The sequence below is a fragment of the Oryctolagus cuniculus genome, chromosome 5, assembly GCF_964237555.1.
Source record: "Oryctolagus cuniculus chromosome 5, mOryCun1.1, whole genome shotgun sequence".
Classification (NCBI taxonomy): Eukaryota; Metazoa; Chordata; class Mammalia; order Lagomorpha; family Leporidae; genus Oryctolagus; species Oryctolagus cuniculus.
Genome location: NC_091436.1, coordinates 168,203,399 through 168,220,926, shown reverse-complemented (window position 1 = coordinate 168,220,926; position 17,528 = coordinate 168,203,399). Strand labels below are relative to the sequence as shown.

The following is a 17,528-nucleotide window of genomic DNA, read 5'->3' as shown; positions in this document are numbered from 1 at the left end:
AGAAACCAGACGGTTTTGGTACAAAGTAAATCACTGGTTCAACTGCCAAAACTCCAGCAGAAGCTGAGGCCTGGGTGACAGCCATTTGCACTGTGAACTTCCCGGGTGTGACGGCCGTGTTGCATTTATGTGGGAGAGCACTACTGCTTGTAAGTTCAGGGTGACGCAGCAACAGGTCACAACTTAGGGTCGATGGTTCAGAGAAAGGAAAATGGTTTGTATTTGAAGCTTTTCTGTAAGTTTTTGATGATTTCAAATTTTAAAACTAGAAAGTGAAAGTATTATAATGATTATGTAACGTCATCACATCGATCTGGTCAGCGTAAGATTAGCAACTGTAAAGATGGTTTCCTTATGATGAGCAAAAATGAAATGTGAAAGTAAATAAAAATAACAAAATTTAAGCGATAGGAACAATGAAAGGTGTGGAAAGACTTGGTTTGGACCTTGACAAATACCTCACAGGCAGCGAAGTGAGGGTGGGTGCGGAGCTCCAGGCGGTGGTGTAAGAACGTACAAGCAAAAGGAAACAACACCGTGAGGTGGAAGAGCACACACACACGTGCACGCCCACCAGCCGTGACCTTGCCCGTGTACTCACACGATGGTTTTCCCAATGTGCATAAACGACTTCTCCACGAACTCGCGGACACTGTGGACTTCCCCGGTGGCTATGACAAAGTCCTCTGGCTCATCATTCTGCAACATCAGCCACATAGCCTAGAGAGACAGAGAGAGGTACACCCTGGTGAGAGGCACACTCAGCGGCCCCCTCGGAAACACAGCGCTCCCAGGTGGGCACGGCTGGATGAGGACATGCGCGCCGCAAAGGGCACCATTCCAGCCGCTGCAGCAACGGATCGCAAACGCGAAAGTGCGTCAGAATCCTCCTGGGAACAGCGTGGTCTGGACGCCTGGCTCCAGGCGCGGAGGCGTGGCCTCTGTGAGGATCTTTATCTTTCACTGCCCGGAGATTCTCTGCCACAGGGCCTGGGGCCACAGCTCAGAGCAATGTGCTATCTGAGGTGAACAACCCTTTCAGAAGTAGAGCTGCAGGAGGCGCATCTGCAAGCGCCGTCGCGTTTCCCTTCACATCACAGACGGGCAGGGAAAAATGATTTGTCCCCCAAAGTTGTGCTTAATTTCTTAGTAATAAACTTGAACATTTAGCAGTCGAAAAGCAAAGTAAGACTCAGTGGTGGAAAAACAACCAGGTAATAAAAAGCACTGCTGTTTTTCACAAGTTGTCTGCAGGCCCTGACAAAGTGCACCAGAGTGAAGGGGTTCACCAGGCAGCATCTGGAGGCCAATGCTCCACCTCCCACTTTGGCTGCATCGCAGGGTCCCTTTCTCAGTAGCCACCAGGAGGCCGGCGGAGCCAGAACACAGTCACATGTCCAAAACCCAAAAGCAAATGACACAACCTGGCTCCCTGCATCAGAAGAACTTCTCTTAGCAGCATAGAGGTCCACAGTTTCTATGGCCTGGAATTGCACGGGAGAGATACAGACTTTTAAAAAAATCAATGTAGCTTGAATCTACCACGCACATTTATCTTTAAACGGGCTGGCATCATGGCCCAGTGGGTTAAGTCACATTAGCAACTCCAGCATTCCCTATGAGCACTAGTTCAAGTCCTGGCTTCTCCACTTCTGATCCAGCTCCCTGCTAACAGGCCCGGGAAGGCAGTGGACGATGGCCCTAGTGTTTGAGCCACCGCCAACCACGTGGGAGACCCGGATGGAGTTTCTGGTTTCTGGCATTGGCCTGGCCCAGCTCTAGCTGTTGCAGCTATTTGGAGAGTGAACCAGTGGATGGAAGATACCTCTCTGTCTCTCTGCCTTCCAAATAAATAAATCTTAAAAAAATAAATAAAGACCCTAGCCAAAAGAAAAATCCTTTTTTTTTAATCATTCCCATCCATTTCTCAATATAAAACAGGGAGAAAGAATAGGCATTTCATTCTAAGACAGTCCTCGACGCCATGGCTCTGAACTCATGTTCGAAAACTCCTTTTGCTTGGTGTCTCCATAGAAGCTATTAGACAAGCTGGAAGACAGGCTGCTGATCCATTAGCCAGCCTGTTTTCTCTTAGGAAACACCATCTAAACTCCTTAATCCCTCTTACTCATTTGAATTTGTGGCAACGTTCTAAAAAATACATTAAACTGTTAACTCTTTCCCTTAAGTTATTTCTCCTGGACATGTCTGCATTTTTGGTCTATCACAAGGTGGTTTTAAGTCATCTTCTTGTTCCAAGGATGAGACTTGGGAGTAATTTCGCATGGAGCCCTGGCATGCCAGCCAGGTGTGGCAAGCTGCACGCCCTAAGGTCACTGACAGACGAAACCCTGCGGCCAGGAGGCAGTTTTGTTCACATTAATGGAATCCCTGCAGTTTCAGTCTGCATTGGGGATCACGGCGTACTGAGTCATAGACGGCACTTTTCAAGTGTTCTGCTATGACCACTGCTACTAGAGCTTGATCCACGTTTTAAAGGCACAAAACACAAACTCCTCTGTTTTGGGGAGGCCACACACAGCAGAGGGGTCTATACGGCTTGGGAGCCCCCCTGCTACTATGAAATCTGGAGGCTGAGGAGGGGCGGGGCCCTCACAGCCCAGCACCGTCTGTCACGAGGTTCTCAGAGAGGTGCCTTTTTGGAATGGGTGCGGAGGCCCCCCCACACAAGCAGAGGCCTGCTGGCGGAACTGGCTCTCTGTGGTCTGTGCCTGCCTGTCAGGTACCCGCGCCCGGAAGCTCTCTCCTGTCATCTGTCTGAGCATAATGACCGTGTCTGGGGCCTGTATCGGGGTTTGCAGTTTAGCTGTTGGAGTGGATTCCTGCTGGCCCCTGGGTTTTCCTGTGATCAACAGCCCCTGGTGTGGTGACTCCACTGGGCCCAAGCCTGCCCTCTGGCCACCCTCCCAGCTAAGCCGACCTTCCCTTATCACCTGCACTCAGGGTGTACATGTGCATCCCAGAGCAGGCGCGCACACACACACACACACACACACTTGCTTTGGCTTTTGTCAAATACTTTCAGAATTTTTAGGAAAATTTAAATTAGGCTTCTGGCTAGAATTCCTATCTGAACACTTGTCTGAGGCATTAGAACTAACGGGGTAAATACGCTTAAATGTGTTTGCCTTGAATTACCATTCTAAAAATAAAACTTCCACTAGGTCTTTAAGGACCCCTCAGCTGATTTTATTTCTTTGGAAACACTCTGCTGTGCTACCGTGGTCTTCAGAAATTCCTATTTTTAGCCTGTGAAAGAAAACAAGGTCTCGGTAAAAATGCGAGGAAGCACAGCTGCTGTGTGCAGCCCCGTCGCTCCGCATACAGGCGCAGGTCCCCTGGTGCGTGCTGTGTTCCCGGCAGGAACCGGCATCAGTGGCAGCCTCTGGCTTTCGCCGGAGCCAGGGCCAAGAATCTGCTCTTTCCTTTGCCATCAGACTATCGGTGGCCTTTGACCTATCAATTCCCAGGCATTTCCTCCAGCGTTCATATTGTACCAGACCGCAGTCTGGGAATGGGGCGGGAAAGGGTATACAACTCCAGATTTATTTGTTATTGCTGAATAGTTTACTGGTTTTAACAGAGGCAGAGGGCTGTGTTTAAATTTCCACTGAGCATAATGAATGCTTATTGACTGGTAAATGAAGAACAGGTGACACTCTGGATTAGAAGATAAATGATCCCGTGTTCTGGTGTGATAATGGGTTAGTAACTCGCCACAGAGCTGGGGCCGAGTGCGTCCATCGTGACCCGGGGCCTGGCCGGGAGACAAAGGCCCCTGTGTGGGGAGGACCCAGCCCCTCGCTGCACACGTGGATCTGCTCCATTTGTTCCCTGATGGATGGCACAACTGAGGCAAAAGTTCACGCGCTCTCACCTTCCGGTGCACATGCGGGGCCACACGACCCATGACACGGCCGGGCCGCACTCCAGGGCCCCGATTCCAGGGACAGCCTGGAGGTCAGCCCTCCCTCCCTCCTCTGAAGGAACAGGGGAGGACGGCGGAGCTTCCCACATTCTCTCGTGCCTCCACGACGGGACGGACCCGTCCTCACTCGCTCACTCTCAGTGCTGAGCTGGCTCCCAGCATGCGCCAAAATAAGAACAATCATCTGCCTTTTAACCCATCCCACACTTAAAGAGTGTACCAGAGCTCCAGATTCTTACAAAAATGTCCCTTGGAGGCAAAGAACAATGCAGTTTTCAAATCACGGCTCATTCACTCTGTGCAGAAGGGACTTGAAGTTGAGAATCTACTGCACCGCTGACACCGGCTGGCCAGGATGAGCTGGGTGTCAGCTCTGTGTCCTGGACACACACTCCCTCGGACCTGTATCACCAGCCCACCTGCGCCCCACATCTAATCCAGAGAGGTCAAAACAAAACCTCATGTAAAAACTTTCCAATACAAGGCGTCCTTCTGTCACAGTCTCCTCTCGACCATCCCTTGGTGAATGAGGAAGTGGCCCTTTTGGGTGCGTGGGACGCGCTGGTTCCAGGGGCTTGGTGAGATGCCAGCTCTGGTGGCTGTTCACAGCTGCGCCACTGGAGGAGAACACCCAGTGCACATCACCACAGCTGGCCGACTACACCTGATTCCATGCATGCCTTCTGGTGTGTGAGCTGTGTTTGTCTTAAAAACCTGGATTCGACCATTGCTTCTACCTTGCATTAACCTCCAGTTCAGTATCCAAGCCACAGACACTTATTAACTGAGCTGGCATCCATGAATAACAAGATTTGTTAATCAAGGTTATGTTTAACTACGTGGATCTGACTGCTGCTTTCGCAGCCTTGTGCTTTTGTGCTTTATTTGCTACTGTCTTGAAAACTGTAAAACAGGACTACACTCGGATACACATATTTATTTACTGTAGAGGAGAGAGTAGGAAATAATTATAATAAAAATCATGGGAATTTTTCACTACACAGATATCAGGTTCAAAAGTATGCAAGTGTGGATTCACACATTTTATCTTGAAGCTTTATTCAGTGGCTGTTTTCATGATGATGGCCCGATATTCAGTTAATAAAATAATATTAAAATCAAATAGCATAAAAACAAAGTCTGGGGGTGGGTGTTTGGTGCGGCTGTCAAGCCACAGGTCGGGATGCCTGCTCCCCCTACTGGAGAGTGTGGGTTCAAGTCCTAGCTCTGCTTCCTATTCCAGCCTCCTGCTAATGCGCTCCCTGGGAGTCAGCAGTGACAGCCCACGTAGTCGGGTCCTTGCCACCCACCCAGGAGACCTGAGCTGAGTTCCAGATCCTGGTTTGGCCTGCTGCAGGGGGTGAACCAGCAGATGGAGAACTCTGTCTGACTGTGTCTCTCTCTCTACTTCACTGCCAAGAAACAAAGAAAGAGAAAGAGAGAGAGAAAGAGAGAAAGAGACAGAGAGAGACAGAGAGAAAGAAAGAGAGAAAGAAAGAGAGAAAGAAGGAAAGAAGAAGAAAGAAAGAGGAAGGAAGGAAGGAAGGAGTAAGGAAGAAAACCACAAAGTTTAGTCCCTTCAAATCATCTGGTAAAAATTATTTTTAAGGGGGCCAGTGCTGTGGTGTAGCAGGTAAAGCCACCCTTGCAGTGCTGGCACCCCATATGGGCACCAGTTCGAGTACTGGCTGCTCCACTTCCTATCTAGTGCTCTGCTATGGCTTGGAAAAGCAGCAGAAGCTGGCCCAAGTCCTTGGGCCCCTGCACCCACATAGGAGACCCGGAAGAAGATTCTGGCCCTGGCTTCGGATCAGTGCAGCTCCGGCCGTTGCAGCTAAGTGGGGAGTGAACCAGAGGATGGAAGACCCCCCATCCTCTCTGCTTCTCCTTCTTTCTCTGTGTAACTCTTTCAAATAAATAAATAAATCTTCAAAATAAATTATTTTTAGGGGCTGATGTTGTGACATAGTGGGTAAAGCTGCAAACTGCGATGCCAGCATCCCATTTGGGTGCTGGTTTAAGACCCAGCTGCCCCACTTCTGACCCAGCTCCCTGCTTATGCACCTCAGAAAGCAGCAGCAGAGGGTCCAAGTCCTTGGGCCCTTGCCACCCATGTGGGAGACCTGGAGGAAGAAACTGGCTCCTGGTTCCTGGCTTCGGCCTGGCCTTACTGCAGCCATTTGGGGAGTGAACCAGCAGATGAAAGATCTGTCTCTCTCTCTCTAACTCTGAGTTTCAAATAAATAAATCTTTAAAAAATAAAAATAAAAAATATTTTAATATATAAACTGTACATATTTATGGAGTGCTGTGTTAAATTTTGATACATGTATACATGTGTAATGCTTCAGTTATTTTTTAAGAGATTTATTTTTTATTTATTTGAAAGGCAGGGTTATAGAGAGAGGGAGAGGGAGACAGAGAGACAGAGGGAGAGAGATCTTCTATCCACTGATTCGCTCCCCAAATGCCCACAAAAGCTGGGGCTGTACCAGGCCAAAGCTAGGAGCCAGGAGCCAATTACTTCTTCCAAGTCTCCCACATGGGTGCAGGGTGGGCCATCTTCCACTGCTTTCCTAGGCACATTAGCAGGGAGCTGGATTGCAAGTGGAGCAGCCAGCTCTCAAACCAGCATCCATATGGGATGCTGGTGTTACAGGCAGTGACTTAACCTGCTATGACACAATGTCGGCCCCTTCAGTTACTTTAAAGATATAAAAACACTTTTTAGGAAAAAATAATTAGATAAAAATTAATCAAATAACTGAAAATAATACAACATATTTTAATAATAATGCTGTTTTTTTTAAGATTTGTTTATTTGAAAGTCAGCGTTGCAGGGAGAGAGGAAGAGACACACAGAGAGATCTTCCATCTGTTGGTTCACTACCCAGATAGATGGTTGCAACAGCCAGGCCTGGGCCAGACCAAAGCCAGGAGCCAGGTGCTGCAACTGGATTTCCCATGTGGGGGCAAGGGCCTAACACTTGGGCCATCTTCTGCTGCTTTTCCCAGGCCATTGTCAGGGAACTGGATTGGAAGTGGAGCAATGGGGACTCAAACCAGCACCCAAATGGGACGCTGGTATTGCAGGCAGTGGCTTTACCCACTATCTCACTACAGTACGATTTAGAAAGCCTAACAGCTCTTGCTTCTTCCTCCTCTTCCTTTTTTTTGTTGTTAACATATATTCTACATTGACATACATAGTGAATAGATATTGATTTACATATGTTGATATATAATTGAATATATACAGATATATATTGATTATATATCATTGAATATATATATATTGACACTATATATACTGAAAGAAAGGGCTATCTAAAACTTTTCTTTGCCCTTCAGCCAGGCACACCAGTCCAAAAATTCCACAGTTGGGGTTCATTTCCCTCTTCTCTAAGAAACAATGTTAAATCTGTATATATGAAATACATGAAACTTATATAACTTAAAGAAAATTAAAGAAAATAAAAAAAACTGCAAAAATCTAAAAATTCATAGTCTGGATTAATCTTTCTGAATCAATTTTTCTGGAAAATCATCTCCTCTTTCATATGCAGATTCTAGTTTTTCTATTTATCTTGGAATATATCTTATTTTTCTATTTTATTTTTAGGCACACCAATTATGCATAGGTTGTATCTGTTTTGTCCCATATTCTTATATTTACCATCTCCTATCTAATCACTTTTCTGTTTGTTTTTTCCCATGTTATTTTTATGGGCTTTTCTCCTGCACATTCATCTGATTGTTTTTAATAACATTCATTTTAAATTTTCCTACAAATGTGACTTCAGTGTCTGTAATGATTTTCTTTTTCTTTTCTGTATTTCTGGATCCTGGCCAGCTTGCTTCTTTCTCTCTTTCAGTCACTCTATCGAAGCCAGGAGCACAGCCAGCATGTTTCTGGATGGCTTAGACAGTGAGTACTTCAGGGTGGTGATCCACATGGTCTCTGCTCAAACTACGCAGCTCCGCTAGGGTAGCACAGAACAGCCATGGACAACAGGGAAACGCGTGGGTAAGACGGCGCCAACCCCAGCCTCAGGGACGGAGCCCACCGCTGCTTCGAGCCGACATCTGTGGCCTTTGCTGCCTGATTCCTCCGGAGCTCCGCTCTGGGTTTCCTCTGAAGGATGCTCCGGGCGTGTGAGACTCACCTCGTCTCCCTGCTTTCACCCAGGCACAGGTTAGGGGAGCACCTTTCCAATCACAATTATTTGTGAACAAGGCTGGCTGTTTACCAAACAACCCTTTTTTTTTTTTTTTTTTAAAGATTTATTTATTTGAAAGGCAGAGTTACAGCGAAGCAGAGGCAAAGAGAGAGAGAGAAACATCTTCTATCCACTGGTTCACTCCGCAAACATGGCTGCAATGGCTGAAGCTGCACCGATCCGAAGCCAGGAGCCAGGAGTTTCTTCTGGGTCTCCCACCTAGGTGCAGGGGCCCCAGGACTTGGGCCATTTTCTGCTACTTCCCCAGGCCATAGCAGAGAGCTGGATGGGAAGCGGAGCAGCTGGGACTCAAACCCGCGCCCATGTGGGATGTCGGTGCCGCAGGCAGCAGCTTTACCTGCTACGCCACCCCGCTGGCTCCTACCAAAGGAGGAGAGTGCACAGGTGGGGCAGCCTGCAGCCTCAATGCGACGAAGCCTCTCGCCAAGCTCACTTCCTTAGTACCAGGCCGCGGCTGCCAGGACTTCTCAGCATGTTGCTGGGAATGGGGCACAAAAAGTGGCCCGGAAGTCACAGGGCCGCTGTGGCGCTATCCCCCATCGCTGCTTTCCCTCGGCCTCCACCTGGGGTCACAGCCCGCAGCGCTCCTCAGCTAGGAGGCCCAGACCCCCAGGGAACTGCCTTCCCCTCCGGCACACCTTCCTGCCTCACTGCCCCCCCCTCCCCCAGGGCCTTTCAGGAATCCGACTATTTTGAACATAAGCCACAGCCTCTAAGTAGCTTCTTAGCATTCTCTCTCATTTTTTTCTCCAATTTCATGGCACCTGTCTCAAATTCTCAATATCTTGAAATTCAAGTCATGGCCAATTTCATGGTTACTGTAGGATGAAGTTTTTTTTTTTAATTTTTAAGTTTTATTCTTCTTGATTTCGGAAGGTTGGTCACTCCTTTAACAATGGTATCACTCAGGGCAGGGGTCGGGCCTGGGAAGGAAGTTTGCGTCCCACACCTGTGTCTGATTCCCAGGGCAGCCCTGACTCCAGTTCCTGCTCACACACACGCTGAGGAGCAGCAGTGGAGTCCTGGATAGCTCTCTGGCTCCCATCCTCAGCCCTGGCCATGGTGGGCATTGGAGAGAGAATCAGCAGATGGGAGATCTCTGCATCTCAACTGAATAAATACTTTAAAAAATGTGTTCTCTGCATATTCGTTTTTTTAAAAAGGATTTATTTACTTGTTTGAATGTCAGAATTACAGAAAGAAAGGGAGAGACAGAGAGGGGGAGGGGGAGGAGGAGGGAGAGGGAGATTTTCCACCTATCAGTTCAGTCCCCAGATGGTCCCAATGGCCAGGCCGAATCGAGGAGCCAGGAGCTTCATCCATGTCTCCCACATGGGCGCAGGGGCCCAAGAACTTGGGTCATCATCTGCTGGTTTTTCCAGGCCATTAGCAGAGAGCTCAGCTGGAAGTGGAACAGCTGGGACAGGAACCAGCACCCTTATGGGATGCCAGCGTCTAGGGTGGCAGCTTTACCCGTTATCCCAGGATGCCAGCCCCTACACATTCATTTTTAAGTATGACATCCCAAATACAAGGTTTAAACCTGAATAACCTGATACAGTATATTTTGAATACAGAATTATCTTCAGTAGTTACGTGTATTCCAAAGTTATGCCACCATGTAAATAATACATAAGATAATCTTAATAAAAATGTACGTACAAATATAAGTTGTTCCCTCCTCCATCGTTGCTTAATAACCCATCCCCACACTTAGTGGCTACACCTTCTGAATTGCTCATAGTCTTGTGGGTCAGAAATTCGGGAAGGCTTCGGAGACCAGGTTCATCTCTGCTTCCTGCCATGTTGGCCATGGGGTCTGACTGGGCTGTGTTGGCCACTTCACACCCGCCCCTGCTCTGCTCTGTACGCCATTCTCCCCTGACCTGATGTCTCCCCTCTCCTAAGTCCAGCCCAAGCGTTTTCACACGGTTTGCCTTCCAAGAAGGCAAACATGGGCTTTGGCCTGGAAGCTAGCCATTGTGACTAGTTTTGCATACTATGGGTTACAGGGCAGCCCAAATTCAAACAGAGAGGACACCTGTGATGGGTTCAAGGTCAGCTGACTGTTTCAATATAGCAGTGGAATTAACTACATTCGTCCTTTAATACAAGCATTATTGCCTCATCTTGCAGCTTCTGTGTGAAGTTTCTGACTATCTTTAACACCATGCAGTGAAAGATTTATGTGAGAGCAAAAATAATCCGCAGACTGCCACTGGCAGCTGGCTTTCAGGTCACTACACCTTCACAACTGCTGTAACTTGGCCCTGACGTCACCACTGTCACAACACCCTTCCCAGAAGCGGTGGTTTCCTGGAGCGTGCCCAGCCACCTACCTCAGCCAGGTGTTTCCAATTATCTGCTCCCACTCAAATACCCAGGTAAGCCATTCTAGAATTAGTCCCTGGCTCAGAGGCCTGGGTTCGCAGGAGGAAGTTTCTTGACACTAATGGCCACCTGCTCATCCATCTCCTTATTGTTGGTTCCTGGCTATGCTGCCCAAACCTCTTCCTAGGAAGCCAGCTCTGACCTTTCTACGACCCTGTCCTTCAAGCCCATCATGACCCCCCAATTCAACCTCTTGGTCTGACTCTGGCCTTGGAAATCCAACTGCTGGCTGACCCCAGCTTTGCCACCGGTCTCTCTGTTCCAGTGTTAACAGTACATGATGGGGCCGGTGCTGTGGCGCAGTGGGTTAAAGCTGCCGCCTGCGGTGCCGGCATCTCATATGGACACGGGTTCTAGTCCTGGCTGCTCCATTTCCAATCCAGCTTTCTTCTGTGGCCTGGGAAATCAGTAGAAGATGACCCAAATGCTTGGGCTCCTACACTTGTGTGGGAGATCTGGAAGAAGCTCCTGGTTCCTGGCTTAGGATTGGCACAGCTCCAGCCATTATAGCCAACTGGGGAGTGAACCAGCAGATGGAAGACCTCTTTCTCTCTCTGGCTCTACCTCTCCTTGTAACTCTGTCTTTCAAATAAATAAAAATAATAATAAAAAACAGTAAATGAAAAGTGTATATCCACCATATTGTACGAATTAAAGCAGAGACAGAACCTGACAAGATTTGTCTAAGCCGGTGCTAACAGAAATGCAATATAAGCCACACATTGACGTGAACTTTAATGTAATTTAACCCAATATATCCAGCATGTTATCATTTGATATTAAATATTATTCAGCCCCTCGTATGCCAGTCTCTGCAGTCCAGTACTTACAGGACGTCTCGATTCAGATGTACTCAGAAGGCACGCGAAGCCAGCGTCTCACGCTGGGCAGTGCAGGGCAAAGCAAGCCAGCCTTGTGTTAAGGAAGGAGTGCGACCGTACTAGGTGACTCGCTACCCTGCTCCCACCTGCTAAACCTGCCAGCAGGCCACTGAGGCGCCACGGAGGAGGCCACGTGAGCTCCTCCATGGCACACGTGGAGGAGCAGCCGCCTCGCCTCCCACCTCCTGCTGCGATTCCGTCCGTGGTGAGGGGGGCACACTGGCTCCCCATCCACCCTCTCCTCCCACCTCCTGCTGCGATTCCGTCCGTGGTGAGGGGGCACACGGGCTCCCCATCCACCCTCTCCTCCCACCTCCTGCTGCGATTCCGTCCGTGGTGAGGGGGCACACTGGCTCCCCATCCACCCTCTCCTCCCACCTCCTGCTGCGATTCCGTCCGTGGTGAGGGGGGCACACTGGCCCCCCATCCACGGCACTGAGGTTGGAGAGCCTGCCGCATGCAGCCACAAATGGACAGGCACAGCACACACCCGCTCCCAGCTGGATGGGCGTGAACACCCAGGGAGCATTTACGGGCTTGGTGCAATGTGCTGAAGGGAGGAGGCAGGGGCTCTCACATTGTAGCAAGCATCAGAATGATCTGGAAGGTGAGAACACACATGGCGGGGCCCCTCCAGGCCTAAGTTTCTGACTCAACAGGCCTGGGACGTGCGGCTGCTGCTCTGGGAACCTGGGTCAGACCAGCGGGGTTGCAGCTCAGCCGCACTGCTTACTGGGCAGCTTCTCTCCAAGCCTAAGTAACGGGAGACTCCGACCTCCTGGGGCCGTTTCAAAGGTTAGTTTAGCCAACAACGTAAAGGGCTGGACGTGGGACGTGCTGGTGATGAAGCAGCTTCAGAGGGTTCTTGGTGCCTGGGAGAGTCCAGTTCATCTCTGTGCCCAAACTCTCGCACCCGTGAAGGGCATGGGGAGGGGAGGCAGACGGGGTGGGCGAATTAAATCCTGACTGTGTTACGGCAACAGAATGTTATAGCCTCAGAGAGGTTCTCACTCAGGTCAGCGCATCTGAAAGATGAAGCAACTGGACCCGGGGAGAAGGGGCCGCGGCAGTCGCACCCCTCAGAGGCCCCGCTGCTGCGGCTCTTCCCATCCCACGGCGCCCACACGCATTTCCCTCCTGGCTGCATCATGGAGTGCGTTCCCCTACAGGAACCCTGTTACAAATGGAGGCTCGGAGGAGTGACAGGGATTTCTGTGGCTTCACGTGTCGGTGAAGAGCCCACGTGGAGTCGGTGCTGGGCTGGGGTCCACGGATAGTCCACACTGGGAGACACAAGGTAGACACTGTGCCTGGCCCATGGACTACCTGAGAAAGGGGTTTTGAAAGGCCAACTTGAGAAAGAATTTCTGGAACATGGGGCTCTGGGGGGTACCCTGCCAAAGAAGACTGTCCCACCTACCACTCCAGCGGGACGAGCCAATCAAGTCAGCTGTGCATTAACCAGGTGACCTGTCACCTCCCGGCCCCCTGCTCCAGCCCCCTTTCAGTGGATGGAGACCCCACATAACGGGGCCAGAGTCTCCAAGACATTTATGGCAGGAGACACAGGCTGAGCACTCAGGGCAGTGCAGAGCCCTGGGGCGGTGAGCCTGGTTCCTGGCCACACTAAGGGAGGCTAGCAGGGTCAGGCACAGAGGAGACCCTGCGGGTAGAAGACAGGGAAGAGAGCGCTCGCAGGCTTGAGCGGAGTGCAGGGAGAGACGCACAGACGCGGAGGAGAGAACTCAGCCCCCGTTCCTGGGGAGTATCTGGGGCTCCTCAGGATAAGTGCCGTTTACCAGAGCTGCTCCAGGAGGTTTCTGCTCCTTACGCCAGCAAGCATGGAGAGAAACAGCTGGAGACCAAAAGAGACCTGTGAGGTGGGGGCACCAGACCCGTCTGGCTCTGCGCTGGGTGCTGATGGGGTCAAGGCAGGACCCCGAGGGAGACCCAGGGGCTGGTAGAGGGCAGGAGGGGGGCAGGCCAGGGAGCCCTCATCAGCGTCCCCCCAGTCCAGGGCCCCTGTGGCCCCTGGCACTGCAGACGTCCAATGCGGCTCCTCTGAAGATGGTGGGCTGGGACATGTGCCATCTTGGGCATGCGGAAGCTGGCGCTCCCTCCGGCTCACTGAGACTTTGCACAGGTGTTTCTTTCTCTCCAGCGTCCTTATTCCATTATTCGGAAAAATCAGGATGTCGCGTTAGAAGTTCTCTGACTCAGTACTCTGACAGACAAGCCTGGATAGAGTGAGATGGAGTCGTAATTCCCTTACGTGTTGCTCACGAAACAGAAACACCCCCCGCTGAACGGAGCAGGAGCTTTGTCCTTGGGGCTGCCAAGCATCCTCCCGGCTCGGGCCGCCCAAGACTGTGATGCTGGGTGTTGGCCCTGCAAAGTGTGGGATCCACACGGACCCGGAGGGAAGCCAGTCACTTTTAAGAAAGCATCGCCTGCAACGGTCATAATGGAGCAGAGGACACGGGAGGAAAGGAATTCACACGCATTTTTATACAAACAATATTTTAGAGAAAGTCCCTCCCCCATAAGCATCAGTCCTCACTCCTGAAACCAAACAAAAAGCTCTTTTGTATTCTCTAAGACTAGAGTGCTCCTAGAAATCAATTATTTGTAACACACAGATGGTCAAGGGAGGTTTTTTTTTTTTAATTTATTGTCTATATTGCTGTAGGTGAAATTTAGAAAAGCAAGCCTATCATGAATTAACAGTTTCAAATATTCAGCTTATCAAGTATTTGAAAACTCAAAAATATCCAAAAAACATCTTAAAGTAACCTTTAGAGAAGCCTGGAGAATGAACAGGTACTTGTTTGGTTGTGGCGATGTTCAGCAGCCTCTCGGGAATCGGTAACTCCCCGGACGGCTCACAGAAATCAACCTTCCTGCTAGCGCGCGGCGTGCGCGGCGCGGGAATCGTGTCATGCGGGCAGCACTGAGGGCTGGGCTCTGAGGAGCAACCTTTCTGTTACTACAACACCACATTTTTCACATTCATTTCATATGAATGAACAGAGTCTTCATTGTTTTCCTGAACACTAATTTAGTGTTGTATTTTTGTGCTTGTGTCAATGAGTGTCAAAATATTGTTCTTTTAATACATGAAAGTATTTGCATAGAGCTTTACTGCTGATCTTCAGATGTTAGCCAGAGGCGAAGCAAAGCTTCGGTTGGGAAATCTCACCAGCAATGAAAAGCAAGAGTCTTTATTTAACACAGTCTGCTTTCCTGCCAGTGTTTTTTTTTTTTTTTCTCGAGTACACAATGATTTATTTACCCTGCAATCAGTGAAATTAAAAGCAGTGTCAGGGGCAACAAAACTACATTTCAGCGCTAAGAATACGCTTTCCACAAAATGAAACAGAAAGTTTGCAAGGAGGAATACAGAAGCTACGAGGAACTTGGAAGTCCCGGACGTGAAGTAAAAGGCAGTATAAAATGACACAGGACAATCACGGCAAGCCCAGGACGCGGCGTGTGTCCACGGTGAGCCGGGCACCGGTGGGCAGCTGTTAAGCTCTGCCTCTCTAACGTCTCCTCACTGGACGCTCCATTGCCTAGGACTGTCTGCGGGCGTCCCAGCCAGCGAGTGAAATGCAGGCTCGGAAGTGGGGGCAAGTCGTGCCCTCCCTGGTCCTGCCTCAAGAGATGAAATGCCTTTCCCAGAGGCGCGGGCTCCTCCGAGGCTTACTCACTTCGAAACTGAAGGGCCAGCCCCAGGCCGCGGTGGGGACCTGCGCTCACCGCCCCACGAGCAGCCAGACCAGCCCTTCAAGTCAAGTGTGGGCTTGCAGGCACCTCACTTCATCGGCTATGAAATCACCACCACAATGTTCTTATTGATCACACGGCGCGCGTGACGCAACGCTTGGCGCGGGGAGCATCTGGGATTCGTTCTTTCAGAGCGCTTTGAGGGTGGTGTTTACGGAAAGGCGGCTGCGGGCGGCCCCGTCCTTGAGGACGGCGAGGTGCTGGGCTGTGGCAGGAAGCTCCGACGCCCCACACTCGCGTTCACGGCTGCTGCCACCCCGAGGGTGCTGTCACGGTGTGGCACTCAGAAAGCCTCCAGCCGATCGATGGCAACACCGAGTTGTAACTGGGCCCCCGCCTACCCCTGCTTCCAGACCCCAGGGAACGTGGATCAGTTTGCTTATACTTGTAAATGGGTAACATCAAAGAACGGCTATTGAACGCTGACTCCGAAACCCATAAACTTTTATTTTAAAAAGCTGCTCGTGTGAAGGGACGGGCACGCACGCAGGCAGAATACCGAGTGTGCTTTCACTGCCCTCTAAGAGGAATGGGACTCACATTTCCTGCTCAGCGGTCAGCTCCCGCTTCTACTACTCGGAAAGCCGAGGTCTCCGAGGGGAAGAGCAAGGTGGGTGACAGAGACCTGGGGGGTGCTCTGCAGTGCTGGCGTGTGTGGGCCGCGGTGGCGTCCAGAGGCGTGATAGCTCCACTGTTCTGTCTTCTAGAATGTACCCTCCTGACCCAAAATGAAAAAGACCAAATTCAGTTCTGAGTCTGATGAGAGACTATGCAAGTGGGCTGGAGAACCAGAGAATGCAGTCTCTAAGAGAAACATTCGGTAAATCAATTCTCCAAGGGTTTGGAGATAAAGCCCCACTGTCTCCCCGAGAGCCAGCTGACTGCCAAGTGATAAATCCCCACTCCCAGCACGCTCTGCTCGCTATCAGGCTGGGCCTGCAGATGGCCTGTGGACGGACATTAAAGAGGGCAGTCGGTGTGAGAATGAACACACTTGACCGCGTGACAGCTACACAATTGCCCCTTCCTTTCTTTTTAGTTTCACAGATTGCTATGTGTGTGAGTGACTCCAGGACAAACAGGGATGCAAAACATAAGAAAAGCAAGTATTGTGTTTCTGACAGTGAGTGGGCTGCAGGTCTGCAGAGTGACAACGGGACATGGAAGTCCTCACGGCGGCACAAAGGGCACACCACAAGGCAGCGAGAACAGGCTGCTTGGTTTGCACAACTCTTTTCTGTCTTCCGCTCTGCATTAGCTTTGGTTAGAACTTTCCAAGGACTAGGGAGAGGAAGGGTGATGCGCCTGGGTGTCCCCTCCCTGGAACGAACAGTGTCCCCCACGTGGGGGGCACAGTTGTGCAGCTCACTTGGGGGAAACAGCGCCACCTGCTGAGAACGCAATGCAGGGAGCTGAGAGGGTCCCCAGGAGGAAAAGAGCCGTGGGCCTGCCTGCTTCTGGGGTTCAGCTCATCCGGGCACTGCTGGGACTGCAGGTCCAGAGCGAAGGACTGAGGAAGACGGGTGTGTGTGTGTGTGTGTGTGTGCGTGTGTGTGTTTCTTCGAAATGATCTCATTCCCAGCAGGAAAAACAGTGCCGGCAGCTTAACCTGGAACCTCTCTGTGATCACACTCAGACGTTCAGACAGCACAGGGGACAACCATGTAAAGCTGGAGGTGGGTTACGAGCGTGGGCGTGAAAGCACTCAGAATGAAAACCCGTGGAGAAGGACAGGGGAGCCGAGAGTCACGGAGCAAGAGGGGAAGGGCATGCGTGAGCCCACTTCAAACTACTCCTGGAAAATGGAATGAAGACATACATTTATTATGGTGCAAAAAAGATCTGGAAATCCCTGCATATTTTTTTTTCTAATACACATTTTCACGAACTTTTCGAAAACCTTTTATATGCATGGATTTCAACTGTTTTGGCACCAAGATAAGGTTATTTTTCAATCCTGTTTTCCATGGACTTCTTGAATGATGTTTATTTGCCTTTCCAAATGAGGTATTTTTACAGGAAACAGACAACGATAAAGGGATGGTTTAAATGTGATGTGGTGAAAATTACTTGCACTTCAGTTCCAAGTCCTAGGCCCTGCTGAGCAGGCCCAGCCCACGCACAGGCTGGGGGCCTCGCTGGGGACAACGTCCTTATTTCACACTTAGTTTTCTTACACAGGTTACAGGTGTTAGGTCTCCCATCAGATAACAGACTGGAAGAACTCTGTGACAACAAAATGGTGCTGCTGTTCTGAATGATAATATTATTGGAGGAAAT

At 50.2% G+C, this 17,528-nt stretch overlaps 1 protein-coding gene across 1 annotated transcript in view; it reads right to left on the bottom strand.

Annotated features, from left to right (window-relative positions):
• GMDS (GDP-mannose 4,6-dehydratase) overlaps positions 1-17,528 on the bottom strand; it is a 629,429-nt gene that overhangs the window by 120,776 nt on the left and 491,125 nt on the right. Inside the window, exon 8 of the mRNA XM_051855925.2 lies at positions 602-720. Within this exon, the coding sequence (XP_051711885.1) occupies positions 602-720 (119 nt within the window). The remainder of the gene's footprint in view (positions 1-601; positions 721-17,528) is intronic.